Here is a 20149-nt window from a genome sequence, read left to right as displayed (position 1 = left end):
GGCATATTGGGAATCAATAGTTTGCTTTGACTCCATCCGTAGGAAATTTATAAAATGCAGCTGGGATTGCTTGAGCCATCAATGAGGCTAAATTGATAAACCCATTTTACATTTTTTACTATAAATTAATCATTTTACTGGGGGGGGGGCGTCCATCATCCAGTTGTATTAGACACACTTGTACATATGTTGTATCAACTCCTCTTGTTTCCCCTCCCATTTTTACATTTTTGTAGCCTGACTTCATAGTTATGTAAAACTGCTTCTGACTTGAATCCTGTATGAGAATTGTGCAGGATTGACATAGTGCTCCATTTGTTTGTCAGTTTGCCAACCAATGACTTCTGTCTTCTCCATGAGCATCATCTGTTTCTATAATAAATCTTCTCTCATTATTTGTCATTTGAAAAAAAGTCTAGTCTTAAGATCAGTCATGATGTGGAATCAAATGGACACACAGCAACTGGAAAGATGGCGTTCATGCTTATAGGGAAGGACCAACTCTGAGAAGGACGAGAATGGTTGGGAAATTAGACCTGTCGTCAGTGTCGCTGAATTATACCTGTAGAAATTGCTGAATTGGTGTATGCCCTGCTGTGTATAGTCAGCTACAACAAAAATACTGTGTTTTTAAACTTAGTTGAAAATGGGATTGCTACTTGACTCTTTTTGCCACCTGGTTTTGATGCCTCTTGGGTCTCGTTTTCAGTTTCTTCATGATTTCCCCAACTGACCAGCAGATCCATTGTTGGTCCTGGCTGAAGCAGCACATGCCAGAAGACAGCAACCTGGTTCTGGAGGACGTCAGCTGGAAGTACACTGGTAAGGGGCCACCAGGCCAGCCCAGCCAGCAAAGGCCAGTCCTCCCAGGTTACTTCTTCGTGTGCAAGAGGCTCTCTGCTCAGAGAGAACCAGCCTCTCAGACGGCCTCCCTTTTACTTTCACCTCCCTCCATGTAGTATTTAGGAACTCAAATACTTGTTGAATGAGTAGCAAATTGTTTTCAAGGAGTTTTCTTCAGACTGACTCGATTTCCTGCCTCAAGCTACCTGCTGGGCAAGCACCTCTTTCTCCACCTCCATACTCCCTGACAGCTCCTCCCGCCTACTCCAGTCAGCTCGCTCCCGCCCTCTGCCTTCGCCCTCTGAATTTCTGTTCCTAGACCATCAGTTTCTTGTAGTTGCAGATGTGATTAACTTCTTACTACTAGATTGGCAAGCTACAGACTCTTGTTGGGCAAAAGCAGCTTTCTAGGACTAGCCGACACCAGGTGGTGGTGTTAGGTGCCATCGAGTGGATTCTGACCCATAGCGACCCTGTGGGGGTGAAGGACAGCCTGGCAACTGGCTCATATCCCATTGGCCAGAAGTTGGTCTCCTAATCCCACATAAACTGCAAGTGAGGCTGTGCATGCTGTCTTGCTGTGTCCCCAACCAGGCCCTGGCAGCCAGCACCAACAGTCACCATGGTTATAGCCTGCTTGTGGAGTGGTGACTTGAGATGCTGAGCGCTGTGCAAGGATGCTTTCGTGGTTTTAGCACCCAAGCTTGGCCCTAGGCCAGCAAGCCCAAAATGAACCTCCCATCATTTAGCGCTCCACCTGGAATATAAACCTTGTTGTTTTCTCTTTAGCCCTCAATCTGATTGGCCCCCGTGCTGTGGATGTTCTGTCTGAGTTGTCTTATGCCCCTATGACATCTGACCACTTCCCAAGCCTTTTTTGTAAGGTGAGTGCTAGTAAAGTTCTTTTTTTTTTTTTAAGTTCTGTTTTTTAAATCAGTGGGGAAGTTTTCTTTCACACCCATTATTCACTTATGGTTAGGTAAATGAAATTTATGCAAAAACGGAGAATAGCCATTTCAGATCCAAAAATGAGGGATGGCTATATCATTACATAGCTGCCAAATTATAGTATCTTTCACTTAATGTTGTGAAAGGAATTATAACTTAGTGAAGGAAATGCAAACTGAGCACTCTATGAAGCAGCCGATTGAGAGGTCCAACCTCTAAGGAGCCACTAGTTACTGTTAGTTGCTCTCCGAAGTGCAAGCCAAAGTTGGGATCCACCTACAAATTGTTTTTACAGTTTACCTTTTTCCTGCAGCACACAGCAAGCAATAGGAGACTCTTGGTGGTCATCAGCCGAGCCTTTCATACAGTCCTCTGCGTCATCATTCATACGCCCACCCCGGGGAGGGCCACCTTGTGCCAGGCGTCCTAGGGAAGGCGTTTGCTGTTGCCCTGTCATAGCCCTCTCTCTTATTTGGACTGGTGGTTGATTCCGGAAGCTGAGCTGGGTTTTGGACTTGAGAAGCTAGGTCTCTGAGCCCAGGTGATTCATAGGCCTCAGGCATCGGCTTTGTGCGGCAGGTCCTGGGATCGGTCTGCAGAGCCCTAGGCCTTTGTTGCCTGATCACCCTGACTCGGTCCTTTGGCAGGACTGTGCAGAGAGATCGTTATGCTTATCAAAGACTTTGCCTGTGCTTCCTCCCATTGGTGGTCTAAACCTCTCGTGAAAGCCAAAGCCCAAACTGACCCCGTTGCCGTGGGATGAGCCCAGAGGACAGTGTCCAAGGCCGCACTCTTCGTGGAAGGAGACTGCTCCATCCATCTGCTACAGAGTGGGTGTGAGCCACTGCCCTTTGCGCTAGCACCCGAGTGCTTTCCCCAAAGCCCTGCCTGTGCTGCTCACTTGGTGAAAGAGAATACTGGGAAGGCAGACTGAGAGTTTCCCATACGGTGTCTCTCAGGCGCAGACATGATAAAAGCGGGTCACCGTAGCGTCCATTCCTTCCGCAGGTGCGACTTGAATCTAAATCCCTAGGAAGTGGTTCCGAGGCTGACTTCTCCCTTTGCTTCCTCAGGAGATGAGTGTGGGCTATGCCAATGGTATCCGGGTGATGAGCATGACCCACACAGGAGAGCCGGGCTTCATGCTATACATCCCCATCGAGGTAGGTGCCTCCTCCTCTGCCCCCACAGTCCCCGAGAGGGGTAGGAGCTGTGTCCCACGTGGCCTTTGTGATCATTGAAGACGGTAAACATGTTTACCCAAGGTCTTTACACTTTTTTTAAGGTAATATATTCACATTTTTTAAAATTAATTACTAAATATTCGATACTGTCTGACCATTTCCCACCAACCACCACCACTAGTGATAGCTTTTTGCATGACTTTCAGATTTTCATGTCACTAGAAGCAAAATTCAAAGACATTCTAATCCTCTCTCCCCCCCCCCCCCCAGTATTTATCTTTAGTGAAAACATACATGGCTGAGCGTAGACATGCCCACCAGGCTCTGCATGCAGTTCAGTGACGTTGGCTCCATTCTTGATGCCGTGTCACCATCTCGCTGTCTCCTCACTCCCCGCCCCCTGCCCCGTGTTGTTGCAGGACCAGTGACGAGACTCAGGCACTGCGGTCAGAGCATTTGCACAGGCGCACACGGCTTAAGGCTCTTTCGCAGTTCATTCTGCTAGAGTGTGCTGAGTTTGAAGGCAACCTCCGGGAACAGTCTTGGCTCAAGGCTCCAGTTTTTGTCAAGGCAGCAGATCCAGGCTTCCAGCTTACCCCTCCTTTTAAAAACACAAGTGGAAGCCAACTGCTGTTCCTCATTGGGTTTTGTTAGACTAACCATTAATCTTAGACGTCCTTCCATGTTGGTACCTAAAGCGAACTTCCCCTTTTTTTTGTAATCACTGACCTGGTATCCTCCCTTCAGAGGGTTGTGTCTTAGTGAATGAACCAGTGTGGCGCTCAGAGACACTGGCCCTTTGCCACGATAAATCTGCAGTGTACGAGGTTATCTCTTAGCTCATCATAAGTACCACACAGAGCTGTCGGACTTGACGCTCTCTGCCAGCCGACAAGGGGACACCAGCTCACCACTCCTGGGAGAGACATCGTGGGAAGATGACCTCCTTTGTCTGTGTCAACAGTGTCCCTCTCAGTGACGTCCCGCATCCAGTGCTGGGGACGTAGTGGGGACTAACCTTCCACCTCTCTCTGCAGTATGCCCTGCACGTCTACAATGAAGTGATGAGTGTTGGGCAGAAATACGGAATCCGGAACGCAGGGTATTATGCTCTCCGCAGTCTCCGGATTGAGAAGTTTTTCGCCTTCTGGGGTCAGGATTTAAATACCTACACCACCCCCCTGGAATGTGGACGGGAATTCCGGGTGAAATTAGAGAAGGTACTGTGTATATACCCTCCCTCCACACTGCCCTTCTGTCTCCTCAGTGGGGACATTGGCATTAGACTGGGAGGGGGAGATAGGGATGTGAGCATCAGGAAGCTCAGGATGACCGGGAAGTCCTCAGGCTGAATTTTTCACTATGAGGTAAAACCAATTAATCAGAAAACTTACCAGATAAATGACACTCATCTGCAGCCCTGTGCTCTCTCTAGGTCGGGAGCTCTCTCGGGAATGCCTCTGAGTTGATTGTGGTAGTCCATTAGCAGGCCATGAACATTGGTCATCTCGCAGTCAAGCTGCCCAATTTTTTGCATGTTTACAAAGTAATACACGAACATGGGTTTTTTAACATCATAGTTTGAGAGAATGTGCAGAGACCAGTGAGTATGTATAAGCTCTGTGCCCCACCCAGTCACCTGGCCCCTTTGCTGGAACACCCAGCTGCTGCTCTGCCCGAGTGTCAGTGCGTGCAGATGCGTAACTGTGTGACTCCTGCTATCCCATCCCAGCCTTCCCTTTCTTCCCCAGGGCGTGGATTTCATCGGCCGGGAGGCCCTGCTGCAGCAGAAGCAGAACGGGGTGTATAAGCGCTTCACGATGTTTATCTTGGATGACCATGACACAGACCTAGACCTCTGGCCTTGGTGGGGCGAGCCCATTTACCGAAACGGGCAGTATGTTGGCAGAACCACCAGCAGTGCCTATAGCTTCACCCTGGAGCGCCATGTGTGCCTGGGCTTCGTGCACAACTTTTCCGAGGACACTGGGGAGGAGCAGGTGGTGACGGCCGATTTCATCAACCGGGGAGAGTATGAGATTGACATCGCGGGTCACCGGTTCCAAGCCAAGGCCAAGCTCTACCCCTTTAGCTCCCTCTTCACCCTTAAACGCCGAAAGGATGACGTGGAGCTCAGTGACTTCCATGGGAAATAGTGGCTTCACCTCCTCCTCCCGTCATCTCATGCCCCGAGGAGGACACCTGAGAAGTGGCTCGCTCCTCCTTCCGGCCCCTTCCCTCTTCTGACCTCCGCCTTCCGTCTCTGTCCGCCTTGGTAGAATCTTAACTTTGGCTCCTTTCAGTCTTGTAGTTCTGCAGCCTCTCCTTCCAGCTTCTCCCCTTTTGTAGTTCCACACACCCCGTACCCCCAGCCTCTCTCTGGGCTTTTCTTCCTGTCATATCCTGGGGTGGCAGGAATATGTCTCATGGCCGCGACGGGAGCGGGCTCCTGGTGGAAGTGGGATAGGTAACAGGCTGCCTTTAAACGCTGTGTCTCCGAGCAAGCAGGACCGCTGTAGGTGTTCCGGCCTCAGGGCACGAGCTCACTTCCCTTGGCTGATTTTGGTGGAGTTTCTAGAAGTCAGCCTCGGTCTCGCCCTGTGGAATAGCTTGTGCCTTTTAGCCAGACAGCATGCTCGCGCTCCTGTTTCATTGTGCTGTGAGCGTGGTGCTCCGACACCCCTAGCAAGAGGGTGATCATCTACCTCACTGAGAAGAGGCTTGGGAGGGGCATTACTAGGCCTGCATCAGAGACAGGCAGTTGACTGATCCCATCCTCCACCCTCCACCTCCCTGTGGAACCTTCTGTCAGGGATTTGGGCAAGAGAACACTTCCTGTCGTTTCCTATCTCTTGTTAATCTCACTAACAAGTGATGATTCCCTCTAGGGGAACAAACAAGCCCCATGGTGGGAAGGGAAAGCTATGTTGCCTTCTGGTTTGCTTTTCCCAGCCGACAGGCCCGACTTCAGAAAATGCACACGACAGAGTTGGGTTCCTGCTGTCCGGACAGTGCTGCTTTCCTTTCACCTCTTCAGAGGTCAGGAGTCCCACCACCGAGTTCCTCTTCTCTAGGTCATGTCATGTGACTTCACCAGGTCAGCCTCACCCGTCTGCTCTGCAGCGGACCTACAAGCTCAGAACTGGCAAGGCATGCCATTCTGTGGTGTGATGAAACCCTGAGTCCAGAGTTTGCCTTCTGCAACACGGAGCTACGGAATCCATGAGGTGCTCCCTCTTGTCCCAGGCTGTTTCTCTTCTCATCTCGGAGCTCCCACAGCTCCTGGACTAGAAGGTTCCCTAGAGCACCACGGGAGGACCCTGCCTGCTCTTAGGCATGGTCTGTTTTCTGACGGTAACGACAGACAACGCAGGCTGTTGCCCAGTCCAGCAGTTCATTTTCTCCTGGGTGGAGATGGCTCTCATATGTCTTCTAATAGGTTTTGTGTAAACACATTGCTGCTAGAGATTTTCATTGAGTCATAGCCTTGGTTGGCTTGATAGCTCACAAGCATTAGCTCTGCTGGGACTGTAGGACATTATAGAAAGTCCTTCAGGCATCTGCTTTCTCTGGGGCCTCAGCTTACCCACTTAACCAGGCTGGCACCTTGTCCCTTCTAGACACTTCTTGCCATTTCTCCAGTGAGCTCATTTCTAATTGATGATTAACTCTGATGTCCACCCTTTGGGGCAGTCTTGGTTCACTTGTTGAGAGGACGTTTGACTAGAGTTCGGGGGTGGGGAGGCTTAGCTGTTTTGGGAGCACCTGTGTATTTAACTATCTGAGAGAGATGCGACTTCCAGGCAAGGAGGAGCAAGGCAGAGCAGTGTCACTTCGCCAAAGGGCAGAACTGATTACTCCGGCAGCTGTGCAGGGCTCTGGAGAGCAGGAATGAGCACGTGGCCAGATGCAGGTGCTGCCAGAAGATGGAAACCAGACATGGAGGCCCAAGTGCCTGTGACACACCAGGTGCATGGCATTTCTCCATCCCGTGTGGTCTTTATAAATGAGAGTTTGAGATGAAATCCAGAAGGAATGCTTGATATATACATAGATCTTCTTCCCCCAGCCTTATGTGGGGCAATATGTGTGCTGTGTAACAGTAAGAAACCTAAAGTCCTCCCCATAGTTTAAAATTGGGGAACGCCATCATCACAGTGCACTATTTAAAGGGAAGTGTTACCAGACATATAGTTACTCTGGAATTTTAAGACTTTGGATCTCCTTTTTTTTTTCTTTCCTATACTTGTCAATCTCTAACGGTTTCACTGATTCATTCTCCTTTCTCCGAAGTAGGCGTCAGTCTGGTGAACCCGAATTACTGGCCTCCGGATTCTTACCGTCTTACTCTTGCCCCTGGGAGCCAGCAGAACCATGCTGCTCTTGCCAGCAGGACAGGACAAGGGGGACAGGCACTTGGATGGTGCTTTGAAAGTGTCTGGTTCTTAAATAGGTGCCACAGTCTGATCCCTGGCAGGTTCTGACCGGGGCAGCACTTGTTTATGGAAGACCCTGAAACATCCGTCTCTCCCTTATTCAGTCTTTTGGCTCATAGGCAGTGTGGCTCTGGATTTGTGTGGCTTTGGCCCTCGTGCGAGCTATTTGAAGGGGAGGCTCTCTCCTGCCTCTGGCAGTGTGGTATGCACCTTAGATGGCCACCTTGCTGACCCAGTGGTGGCATGGGCGAGGGCCGGGGGTGCTGGCTGCACTTGCAGCACATGAAACACCGTCACTTGTTTGGTGTCGTTTCCTTCTCTTGGGCAACAGGGCACAAGTGTTTGCCTGCGTGACCACTGCTTTCCCTGCAAACAGGAAGGGCTTTGCACCTCCTGAATGGGTGGCGTAGCTGGACTCAAACGTCCGGCCCCTGGGCACTTATCCCTCTATGAAATGGTCGTTCCTCATTTCTTCTTCCCTCCAAGGCAGAAGGGACTTCCTCCTTCTCTTCTGTCTTGTCAACGTATTCAGCTAAAGAATCTCTCGAGCCTAGACACAGAAAATAGATTGTCTCAAGCAGATGAAGACCCAGAGTTGCGGCCTACTGTCAGCCTGTGTCGCTGGCCCCGGACTCGGGCCGTGTTTGAGGCTCGTTTCTGAACTCTGCCGGAGCTTGCACCAGAAAGCGTCTCTTCAGCCAAAGTTGAATGAGTGTGTGTGTATTTGGCTGTGTGTCTTTTCACCAGAAATGAAAAGAAAGCACTCCCTTCTCTGCCACTAAGTAGTGAAGACATTCAGAAAGGTCACGGGGCACCAAGGGACCCGCACTGGCTCGACTCACCGGGGCAGCCTGCCCAGCCTGCAGGCACAGACATGGTGCTTTTCTTCGTGTCTCTGAGGCCCAAACCTCAGCGACACAGAACCGGTTAGCCTAGCCGACACCACAGATTTAACTTGGGTCTCGGGGACCCTATTTCTGCAGGAGTCAAGTCTAGTCCCTTCTGTTTGGTTTTCCTCAGGAGGAGTAGAGGACAGACAGTGGCTCCTTGTGAAGTCCACCCGTCGGGCCTGCTGCCCTCTTTTGCGGAGCTGCCTCAGCTCTCCCAGTGACTCTGTCTTTGCATGCACTTGAAATGTTAACCCCATCCGCCACCACCACGATGAGGGGTGGGCGGTAGGAGAGTGAGAATAGTTATCGAATTGGACTGCCTGTCTGGAGGTGATTTCTGGCTCAGGACACGTGGGTCTTCACCATCCTTTGGGAGTCTGTGACTGATGAATGGAATCACCTGTCCTGGCCACTGTTGAATACTGTGTCCTGATAGAGCAGCTGCACTCGCTGCTTAGCCGCAGCCTCACGTACATCTCTCTCTGTGACCTCCTGACCAGTAGCGTGATCCAAGCTCCCCCATCTCCCAACCCAGTATCTGAGATGCAGGTCTCATCAGCAGTTGTTAATACTGAAGAATGTCTTTTTCATTCCCTTGCTGCACCCGAAACCCTTCATAAACATTGACGTAAGCAGTATTGTATCAACATGGTCAGGGGAAATTTCCTCACAAGGAAAGAATGTACATCCTCGTATATTTGTAGGCCCGTGGATTCAGGAGAAGCACAGCTGAAAGGAAGAAATGATAGCTAAACAATAGCCATATTCCACGTGCTTCCGGTCAGGAATGAACCGCTGTGGGTCAGCCTCCTGTCGATCAATGCCGCCTCCGCTTAGGGGCTGAGTCGTGAGGCTCCTTGATTGTCAGCACAGCTTGACCATCTGCAGTCCTTATCGCCTCCAATGCTTGCTCTCCAAGGGGACGAGTAGGTGTGGGTGGGTGTCTGTCTGTGTCTCTGTCTTCCCTTGCTCCAGAGTTGTTTCTTGTACCATATGAGTCATGGCTTCTCTTAGAGAAGTAAGCATTTCTTCACGTGTTCTCTTCCTCATGATATTTTTATCCATTGCTTGCTTAGTTTCCTGTCTCTCCAAGACGGCGATTTCAAGAGGCAGGGAGGTTATCTTTCATACCTGTTTTCAAAATATCTGTGCTAGGATTGTCTTTGCACACCGAGAACCAGAGCTTAGAGGCCCTCTTTTCTCTGAGCCAGGTTCTAGTGCCTTACCCTCTGGAATGCCCAATGGCGGGAAGAGGCAGCACAAGAAAGCAAAGGCAGTAATTTCATTTCAGCCTGTGGGGCGGCAGGGGGGTGGGCAGAAAGCTCCGGAAGCTGTGACTCGGTGATGGCTTTTTGAGCAGCACAGTAGACGTCGACTCTGGCACCGTGTAACTATTGTAAAGTACTGCAGCTCGTTCTTCAGAGTTTTTAAAAGTGACGTTTGGCTCAGCCCCTTTCCGTTCATGTTTTGCATTGGAGTGTGGTCCTGAAGCCTCCCGAGGCACTTCAGCAAGTGGAGTCTTCTCCGGAGCAGAGACTGTTGACACAGAGGCTGGCCGAGCGATTCTGCCCTCCGTGGGCGTGTGGCTAACATTGTGCACTCTGTTCCTATTGAGCTAGGTAACTGGGTTTGTAAATGAATAAACAGGCGTTTGGACCACCCTTGTCATGCCCATTTGTGAATTGTTCTTTATCTGTGGAACCTGGGTCTCTGTCTTTGCCATCACGAAGGAGAAACCTTTTACATGACCGTTTTCCTGTAGTACAAGAAGGAATTTGGAAGCCAACACAAAGAAGTTGCACGCACTTCTCTTACCCTCAAGCAGTGGTGGCACAGCTGGGGGAGAAATGTTGCTGCCTCTGGATTGGGCATCCTGCCTGCAGTGGACATGGCAGTCAGGACCTGTGCCTTGACCTGCGTCCCACGTGCATCCGTGGGAAGAGCATGTCAGAGAGCAGCAGCCTTCGATCTTTCAGTGCACCGCACATCTGGCAACCAATTTACTCAGCACTCTTCTGCTGACTCAACTGGGAATCCCGTGCATAGGCTAAGACGTCTCCACAGCCTGGTCTTCCCAGTCTGCTCCTTTCATTTCCTGCTTCATGAGTGGTCAGCTAACCCAGAAACCTGGGAGGCATCTGGTTTCCCCACTCAACTCATCCACCTCCAGTTCATCACCCAGCCCTGCATTCAGTGGCCTCGCTCGCCTTAACGACTGCAGCTGTCATTCCCAGTTACTGTCCCCTCTTTGGATATTCTAGATGATATCCTGCCTCCTAAATGTCATCCTGCCCGCCCTCTACCTGGGTTATCTTTCCAGAACACCCCATCACTGATAGCCCCTGACTTGGAGACCTCCAGGGACTCCGTTTGTTTGTGGGAAAAGCCAAACAGGATTTTGTGGGTGACCTTGGCAGAGGTGCCCCAAGGAGCGAGGTCCTGAGTCCTGGTTCCTTCTCTGGCTGTTTTCCCTTGGTCTTGAACCTCGCTGGGGACTTCCCATCCTCACCCTTTGCTTCCTGAATGCCCTTCTGCCGCCTGTCCTGCTCTGTTTGTGCATTCGTGTGCTGAATTTAGAATCGTGTTCCCTGACCCCTCGTCCCCAAGATCACCACTCAGCCCAAGATGACCACCACATCCTCAGTGAAGCATCTCTCTCCCCAAGTGACTCTGCCACCTTTGGTATCTCCACTGTCCCCTTTCAGAGGTGTCCACTCCTCCCCCTACAGAGTCTAATTCCCTCAGGGACGGGAAGGCTATTTGTCAACCTGTAAGATGGGCACAATGCTGAGTTGCCTTCTAGGTAGGGTTAAAGACAGATGGCATAACCTGTCACAGGATGTAAGAAACACACCTGTGAAACTTCTATGGACTGTCTGTTGGGCTGTGAACCTCAAGGTCGACGTAGTTCAAAGCCACCAGCAGCTCCACAGGAGAGAGAAAGGTAAGGCTGCCTGCTCCTGTAAAGATTGACTGTCAGAAATCCTTTAAGTCAGCCCAGGAGAATCACAAAGAATTGACAGCACGGCCGTGAGTTGGTCCATGACAGACCAGTAGGTGGCGCCTGGTATGAGAGTTCAAGTACCTGGGTATGCACCACTCTTGGTATTGACAGAAGCCGGAGTCAGGCTAATCTCCACGAAAGTGGGTGACAGTGGCCATTAGGGTGTATGTGAGGTTGAAAAGGGATGCCCCCATTTTGTCCAGCTGTAGATGGATTCACATGAGAGGATCTGTACAATTAAGGAAAGGACCCTGGTGGCAGGGTAGTTAAGAGTCCTTATTGGACTCCTAGCCGCAAGGTCAGCAGTTTGAAACCATCTGCAGGAGGAAGACAAAGACGAGCTTTTCTGCTCCTGTAAAGAGCGGCAGCCTGGAGTTACTATGAGTCAGAATCGACTCCACTGAGGGTGAGTGAGTGAAGGGCCTTCAGATCTGGGAAGTCATCTGATGCAAGCCTTTCAGGAAGCCCAGATGACAGCATGGGTCATTGAAAGCATGACGGTGCTGGCCCAGCCTTGTGCTGATTGCTATCAGTACCACTTGGTATATGACTTTGTAGGTTATTTCCTAAGCCTCCATTTACTGGCCTGTAAAATGAACAGAGAACAAGGACACTGAATATTGTGCAAGACTTAATGCATATAAAGCACCTGGCTCATTGCCAACATCTTCAAAACATCGCAGCTGCTTTCAAGGCAAACTAGCCTGGCAGATTTGGATTTTCAAATTGTGGTGGGAGATGAGGAAATAGAGACCCAAGAGGTTAGGAGACCTTCCGCTCAAGGAGCAAAAACCCTGTGCTCAGACCAGTTAGCCAGCTGCTTGTGGGCAGAGGTTAACAAGTCTCAGTGGTGCTGATGTCTTTTGACTGAGACCGTGTCTAGTGCTTGCTTAGTTCTAAAACAGCGGTGCTCAACCTGGGGGTCAAACGACCCTTTCACAGAGGTCACCCAACTCAACAATAGCAAAATGAAGTAGTAACGAAAATAATGTTATGGTTGGGGGGTCACCACAACATGAGGAACGTAATAAAGGGTTGCAGCATTAGGAAGGTTGAGAACCAATGATCTAAAACTAACCACTTGAGCTTGCTGCACATTTACCCTAGAATGTATCCTGTGACTTGGCTGTAATTGTGACAGCCCAGTGAGCTGTCTTTCCATGTCAAGGGTGTGTTCCTCTGACACTACCTGTGAGCCGATGTACTCAAGGCTCGGGTGACACTGAACATCTGTGCTTACCAGTTTCTTTAGATTCACTAGTTCTTTCCAAGAACAGCTGGTCCCAGTTTACCTGGTGTAGTCTAAACCTACTCCCTGGGTGGCCAATTTGAGTCCTAGCAGCAGCTGTAGAGGGCTGTTTGGCATCTTAAGTCTCCATCAGCCTTTTTCTGCACAAGACCAACTCCTACAATCCTTGAAGAATACTTTTCCAAGACTCTTAGGCAGAAGAAGATTGAGAGAGTATCTTGGAAAGAGTCTCATCCCAGTAGGGGAGAACTTGTATTCATGTTCCTCTTGCCTTGCCACCTGTCAGCTTGAAAAACTGCATACTAAAATAAGCATGGCATAGAATAGCCTGAATGGCAACAAACCCTGCAGAACTTGGGTATTGGAGAAATAGGGTCTATCTGGGTAATTGGGAGTCTTAGAAGAGAGAAGGGACAGACAAATATCTCAGGATATAGTGACTGAAAAACTCGTATATTTGGTGAAAAGCAACATACACATCCATAAACCATAAAGCTCAATGAACTCCAAGTAAGACAAATTTGAGAGATCTATACCTACACACAATAATCAGAAAGTTATGAAAAGCGAAGCGAAAAATTCATACAAAAGAAAATACGAGAGCAAATGTTTTGAGAATGATGAGGACAATGAATGTACAAATGTGCTTTACACAATTGATGGAGGTATGGATTGTGATAAGAGTTGAACAAGCACCTAATAAAATGATTTAAAAAAACAAAGAATCTCAAAGTGATTAATAGCTGACTTCTCAACAGAGCCAAGTAGGACAACATACTTAAAATGCTGAAATAAAAGCAGCCAAGAATTCCATATCTAGCAAAACTATCATAAAAATTAAAGTGAACTATATTGCCAGATAAAAGTCTTAAGAGACTGCCCTGGTAGCAGACCTGGATATAAAAAATATTGACTTGACAAAGGGATAAAATGGCGATAGAACTCAAATCTTTATGAAGAAATAACACTGGTAAAGTTGATTACACAGGAAATGGAAGCCATATAAATATGCTTCCACTCAACCGATTTTAAAAGTTGCGCAATATAGTGTAAAACTAATATACAATAATGTAAAAATTTGTGTAGCATACAAATGTATAGTTTGCATGAAAATAAGACAGGTAGACAGAAGGAAGAAAGTATGTTGGAACAATATTTCTCAAGACTATAATCTCCAGAGCAACCACTTAAAATATAACTAAAAAAAATAGTTTAAACACAAAGTAATTGAAATTGTATACAGGAAATTCTTCAGTGAGAGAAGGTATGAAGATAAAAGCATAGAAAACAAATTGAAAGACATAAATCCAACTACATCAATAACTACATTAAATTTAAATGAGTTAAACATTTCAATCAAAAGACAGAGATGGCCAGAGTGGGCTTTTGAAAAGTCAAGAATTAGCAACATGTTGGCTATAAGAGACACAGTAGGTTGAAATTAAAAGACTAAATGGAATGCTATGGAAGTAGTAACTATTTTAGTCCAGGTTGACTGGAGAAACAAACCGAGAACCACTCATATATATGTTAAGAGATAACTTTAAATCAAGACATAATTATGCATCAATACAACTTCCCAGTCCCCACCCTACCCCAACAATCCCAGCCCAGTCCAGATCAAGTCCATAGTTCAATATTAGCCCCTAAGTCTGATATTAGCCCACAAAGTCCTCTTCAGACTCACACAGCACATGCAATGATGCCGAATGCGGGATCACTAGCTGGTGGGTAGACGTCTTGTGCATTCAGTGGTGGTAGAAGCATCTCCATGTGGCTCTTCAGCAGGAAAGTTCCCAGAATCCTCAGGAGAAGGCCAGGCCCACAAAAAGAGATCAAGCTGTGACCTGATTGGCAGGCTAGACTCCACCCCTTCATTCTTATTTATCAAGTTGACATGAAATTGTGTAACTATTATGTAGCCATAAGATAGCTGGGTTAGCTACTCTAATATTTTGCTAAAATGAAAAATATCGCTAGAAACAGACATTTGTCAGTGAATCAGGGTAACACCGGAACAGGGGCACTTCAACCCAGTATGCTAAGATGTGAATGCAATGTGCCTGCATGAAGCAGCAAACCAATAGAGGCTCCAATCCCAACTATGTAGCCCTCCCCCGCTGCTCCACCCCTCAGAAGAATGCACATCAGAGGGCAGCACTGAAGCTACAGCTCAGGGAGAGGGCACACAGGGAAGGAGAGTGGAGCACATCCTGGCCCACCAAGCCCAGAGGACGATATCCCTATTCAGAGTAGCCGGCCCCACCACGAGACACCAGACACAATGTCCCTCATTGACATGTGGGAATGTGCCTGATCTGAACCCCACCACATGGGCGAAACACTAAGGGCGTGCAACAGAACAGCAAGGGGAGCAAGGCAAAGAAGTCCCTGGGGGCTTTGGGAGTAGAGCATTGCACCCCATCAGACGTCACTGGAAAACACTCCTAAAGGCCAACAAACAGACCTGGTACTATTTATAGGCTTTTCTTTTTGTGCGTTGGCTTTTTGTTGTTGGTTTTGTTTTTTTTCTTCCTTTTGTTGTTTTGTTTTGCTCTGTCTTGTTTTTGTGCTTTTTATTATTATTGTCTCTGCAAATGGGATAAAGAATCCGGAGGAGAAAACAATGGGACCCATGGTTCTGGGGGTTGGAGGAGGGGGACACGGAAGAGGGGAAAGTCAGGGAAAGGAAAAGGTGTCAACCAACCCAGGGACAAGGGAACAAGTGATCTAAAGTTGAAGGTGAAGCGGGTATAGGATGCCTGGTGGGCTTGATCTAGGATAACGTAGCTGAGAGGAATTACTGAAATTCGAATGAAGGCCGAAGATGATATTAGGACAAAAGGAAAGTAAATGGAAATAGAGGAAAAAACTAGGAGGCAAAGGGTATTTGTAAAGGTCTAAATACAGGCATGTGTATATATAAATATATTTATATATAACCATAAGGAAATATATCTATGTGTATATATTTATGTTAAGTATTAAGGGAGCAGATGGACATTAGGCCTCTACTCAATTACTCCCTCAAGGCAAGAACATTTTGTTCTATTTGTTCTAATAACCCGGCATTCTGTGATGCTCACCTCACCGACACAATCGCTGAAGACAAAGCGGGTACATAAGCAAATGTGGTGAAGAAAGCTGATGGTGCCCAGCTATCAAAAGATATAGTATCTGGGGGTCTTAAAGGCTTGAAGATAAACAAGCAAGCAGCCATCTAGCTGAGAAGCAATAAAGCCCACATGAGAGAAACACACTAGCCTGTGTGATCATGACGTGTTGATAGGATCAGGTATCGGGCATCAAAGACCCAGAACAAAAATTGAGAATGATGAGGGCAATGGATGTACAGATGTGCTTTACACAAATGATGTATGTATGGATTGTGATAAATGTTGTATGAGCCCCCAGTAAAATGACTAAAAGAAAAGAAAATGTATTGGTGTTAAAAAGCTGTGTTCTGCTCCTTTTGAAGCCAGCTTAGTGGGCCAGAGCCGTGGGTCTGACAACACACACGCTTGTTCGGGGCTAATCTTTCCCTCATCTTTAGAATGTGTCAGGACTGCCAAGTTCCCAGATCCTCAGTCAGGCTAACACGACTCTTCAGCTCATAAGGCAGGCCCAGACGCCACATGATCTGGTGCCCCGCCTCACTGGGACGGGCATTTCCTTTCCCTAGCCAGTGCTAGCTTTTCTACTCCAAATGGGCTTCTGTTTCTTGCACCAGCCGATCCAAAAGCGAAGAAGAGCAAGAGGGGCAGAGTAGGCACAGCCCTAGAGCCTCACAGCACTGAGGCACGGGCAGAATAGAATGTGGGCACTGTGGAGGGTAAAAGGACCTTCCCTCCAGCATGCCCACTCCCCGGAGAGGCACTCCACCAAGAAGCAGCCCTGACCTAGGAGCCAACCTCGGACTACAGTGACCTCCTGCCTGACTGTCCAAGCGACTTAAAGTCCTAGGATCTGCTGATTAGTTTTCTTAAGAGCTTTACCATTGGCTTTTTGTGACTGATAGTTAGGATGAAGTTTTCCTTTTTATCAGAATGATGTGGTTGTCAGTAGTACTGCAGGGTTTCAGGATAAACAGCATTTCTCGGATGCCAACACCTGCCTCCCCCCCCACCCCCCACCGCCGCCGGCCCCGGGATTACCACTCTGGTCTCTGATTGAAATCATACGCCCCCAGCCACGGAGCCCTGATGGAGCAGTGAGTTTGGAGTTGGGGGCCGAGTGTAAGGCTAACAGCGTGGACCCTCAGCTACTCCACAGGAGAAAGATGAGGCTTTCTCCTCCAGGAAAGACGGATAGGTTCAGAAATCCACAAGGGCAGCTGTTTGGGGTCCTAGGGCGTTCTGATGAGCCGGCACCAGCCTGACGGCAGTGAGCTTGATTGGCTTTTGAAACGGTTAGTCTTGGATGTTGAGTCGTGACTGACTTGGAAGAGGATTTGGCACATTTCCCACACCTGCCACCCATTCCTGACCTTGGTTTGAGCTCCTTTGGTGGGGTGGGTTGGGGTGGGGGTGAATCAGTATTGTGTTAACCATGTAACTATTATTCTCAGCTGAGCCATATGAGCCGATGCCCTTTCCCCATCGTTTTATTGTTAAAATTTTCAAATTTCCTTCATCTTGGAAGAGTTTTGCCATCAGCACCTGAATAAATACACAAGACAACTCGAGTCCACCATTCACGTGTTACTAAGTTTCCTTTTTCACCCTTATTCATCCCTGTACCACCTGTTAGTTCATCTGCCTTTGATGCATTTCAACCTAAAGCGGTCGACAGCTACCCTTCACCCTAAATACTTGGAATATCTTCATCTAGTTTGGTATCTCCGTAATGCTGGACTCATAAAATTAGTGGGCAAGCTTTTAGAATTGTTTAGCGATTTTATTGTGCCTTGAAGTTCACCCCTGTGTGTAAAATTCCACGACTACATTTGTACAGCTCCTTCATCCCGACTGCATAGCATTGGACACCACACAGAGCATCTGTCAGGACCTGGGCCTTCAGCCACTTAGTTCTCCCTCTCCTGGATGCCCAAACTGGACGTGATGGTAAGTCAGCAGAAGCTGCTTCCAGGCATCCACGAAATGTGGTATATCCATCCTGTGGAATCTACTCAGCCATAGAGAGAAATGAAGTCCTGCATCTTGTGGCAGACCACACTCCAGACGGGCCTGGAAAACATGCTGAGCAAAATCGGTCAGTCTCAAAAGCACAAATACTGTATGACACTGCTTCTATGGAATAAGCAAATATGTAGACAGCTGAGATTACTAGTGTTTATCAAAGGGAGGGTGGAAAGGAGAATTTTTGCTTAGTGAGCTGTGAGTTTATGTTAAATGGTAGTGGAGTAATTTTGAAAAAGTATAGCAAAAATGGTTGCACAACTTCAGGAATATAACCAATGTTACTTTAATTATACAGGTTGAAATTGTTGAATTGGAATATATTCTGTGGTACACATATGTGCTAGTCTGGGTTGACTATGGAAACACATTCATTGACACTCATGTGTGTAAGGCAGAACTTTATATCAAAGAGCAATTGTACATTAAGAAAACATCCCAGCCCAGTCCAGGTCAAGTCCATAAATCCGATAATAGCCCATATGTCCATTACCAATCTATAAATTCTTCTTCAGACTCACGCAGCACTTGCAATGACAACAAATGCAGGATGAAAGATCACAGGCCGGTGGGTGGAAAGTCTTGTGGATCCAGTGGCGGTGGGAGCATCTCAGCGCTGGCAGGGGTCTGCATGTGGCTCCTCCAGCCCCAAGGCTCTGGCTCCATCAGAGTAGCACATGTGGCTTTTCTCCCACCTCCAGGGAGGAAGACAGGAGTTCCCAGAATCCTCGGGAGAAGGCCATGCCCACACAGAAGCCTCATTGGCTGTGACCTGATGGACAGGCTAGACTCCGCCCCTCCACAACTTGACAGGAGAGGATATGATGATATAACTGCCACGTCACTTTAAAAAAAAAAAAAAGGAAGTCGCTTCACTTGAAGCCCTAATGTGTATTTGCTTCCCCCTTGTCCCATGTGCCCGACATCATGTTGTGTGGACAAACGAGTCATATTTGTATTCAAAGCCCAAGAGCAGACATTGGCAGTTTTATTACCCAGTCCAGAGCCCAAACCCCAAATCTACTGCCACTGAGCCAAGGCTCTGGACAGAATCCCAACTGCTCCTGTGGGTTTCTTTCTTTTTTTTCTTCCTGTGGTTTCTGAGACTGTAAATCATTTTTTTTAGGGGCTCATACAACTCTTATCACAATCCATACATACATCAGTTGTGTAAAGCACATTTGTACATTCATTGCCCTTATCACTCTCAAAACATTTGCTCTCCACCTAAGCCCCTGGCATCAGCTTCTCATTTCCCCCCCTCCCTCCCTGCTCCCCGCTCCCTCATAAACCCTTGATAATTTATAAATTATTATTTTGTCATATCTTGCCCTGTATGATGTCTCCCTTCACCCACTTTTCTGTTGTCCGTCCCCAAGGGAGGAGGTCACATGTAGATCCTTGTAATCGGTTCCCCCTTTCCAACCCACTCACACTCTACTCTCCCAGTATCGCCACTCTCAGCACTGGTCCTGAAGGGATCATCTGCCCTGGATTCCCTGTGTTTCCAGTTCCTATCTGTCCAGTGTACATCCTCTGGTCTAGCCAGATTTGTAAGGTAGAAATGGGATTATGATAGTAGGGGAGGAGGAAGCATTTAAGTTGTATATTTCATTGTTGCTATATCATACCTTGACTGGCTCATCTCCTTCCCAAGACCCTTTTGTGAGGGATGTCCAGTGACCTAGAAATGGGCTTTAAGTCTCCACTCCACACTCCCCACCTTATTCACTATGCCTGATACCTGATCCTTCGACACCTCGTGATCGCACAGGCTGGTGTGCTTCTTCCATGTGGGCTTTGTTGCTTCTGAGTTAGATGGCCGCTTGTTTACCTTCAAGTCTTTAAGACCCCAGACACTATATTTTTTGATAGCTGGGAACCATCAGCTTTCTTCATCACATTTGCTTATTCGCCCGCTTTGTCTTCAGCGGTTGTGTCAGGAAGGCGAGCATCATAGAATGCCAATTTAATAGAAGAAAGGATACTTGCATTGAGGGAGTACATGAGCGGAGGCCCAATGTCCTGCTACCTTAATACTAAACCTATAAACATCTTAATACTAAACCTATAAACATATGCACACAGATCTATTTCCCTATCATATGTACATGCTTTTATTTAGACCTCTATAAATGCTCTTTGCCTCCCAGCTCTTTCCTCTATTTCCTTTGACTTTCCTCTTGTCCCACTATCATGCTCAGTCTTCATTTTGGTTTCAGTAATTCCTCTTGATTATATTATCCACGATAACGCCCTACCAGGCCTCCTACACCCTCCTTACCACCGATTTGGATCATTTGTTGTTCCCTTGTCCCTGGGTTTGTTAGCACCACTACCTTTCCCCCACCTCCCCATCTCCCATGTCCCCCTGGAACTGCCTGTCCCATTGTTTTCTCCTCCAGATTATTCATCCATCCTATCTTATTTAAGACCTGCAGAGATAATAACATGCAC

General features: G+C 47.9%; 1 protein-coding gene across 1 annotated transcript in view; it reads left to right on the top strand.

Annotated features, from left to right (window-relative positions):
• The window catches only part of PDPR (pyruvate dehydrogenase phosphatase regulatory subunit), a 38516-nt gene extending 28554 nt beyond the window's left edge, over positions 1 to 9962 (top strand). The window contains exons 14-18 of the mRNA XM_075537743.1: positions 710 to 822; positions 1633 to 1727; positions 2865 to 2954; positions 4013 to 4195; positions 4727 to 9962. Of these exons, the coding sequence (XP_075393858.1) occupies positions 710 to 822; positions 1633 to 1727; positions 2865 to 2954; positions 4013 to 4195; positions 4727 to 5131 (886 nt within the window). The 3' untranslated portion in view covers positions 5132 to 9962. The remainder of the gene's footprint in view (positions 1 to 709; positions 823 to 1632; positions 1728 to 2864; positions 2955 to 4012; positions 4196 to 4726) is intronic.
• Positions 9963 to 20149: the final 10187 nt, after the last annotated feature.

The sequence above is a fragment of the Tenrec ecaudatus genome, chromosome 18 (genome assembly GCF_050624435.1).
Source record: "Tenrec ecaudatus isolate mTenEca1 chromosome 18, mTenEca1.hap1, whole genome shotgun sequence".
Taxonomy (NCBI): domain Eukaryota; kingdom Metazoa; phylum Chordata; class Mammalia; order Afrosoricida; family Tenrecidae; genus Tenrec; species Tenrec ecaudatus.
The sequence above is the reverse complement of the archived record's forward strand: the minus strand, read 5'-3'. Positions and strand labels throughout refer to the sequence as shown.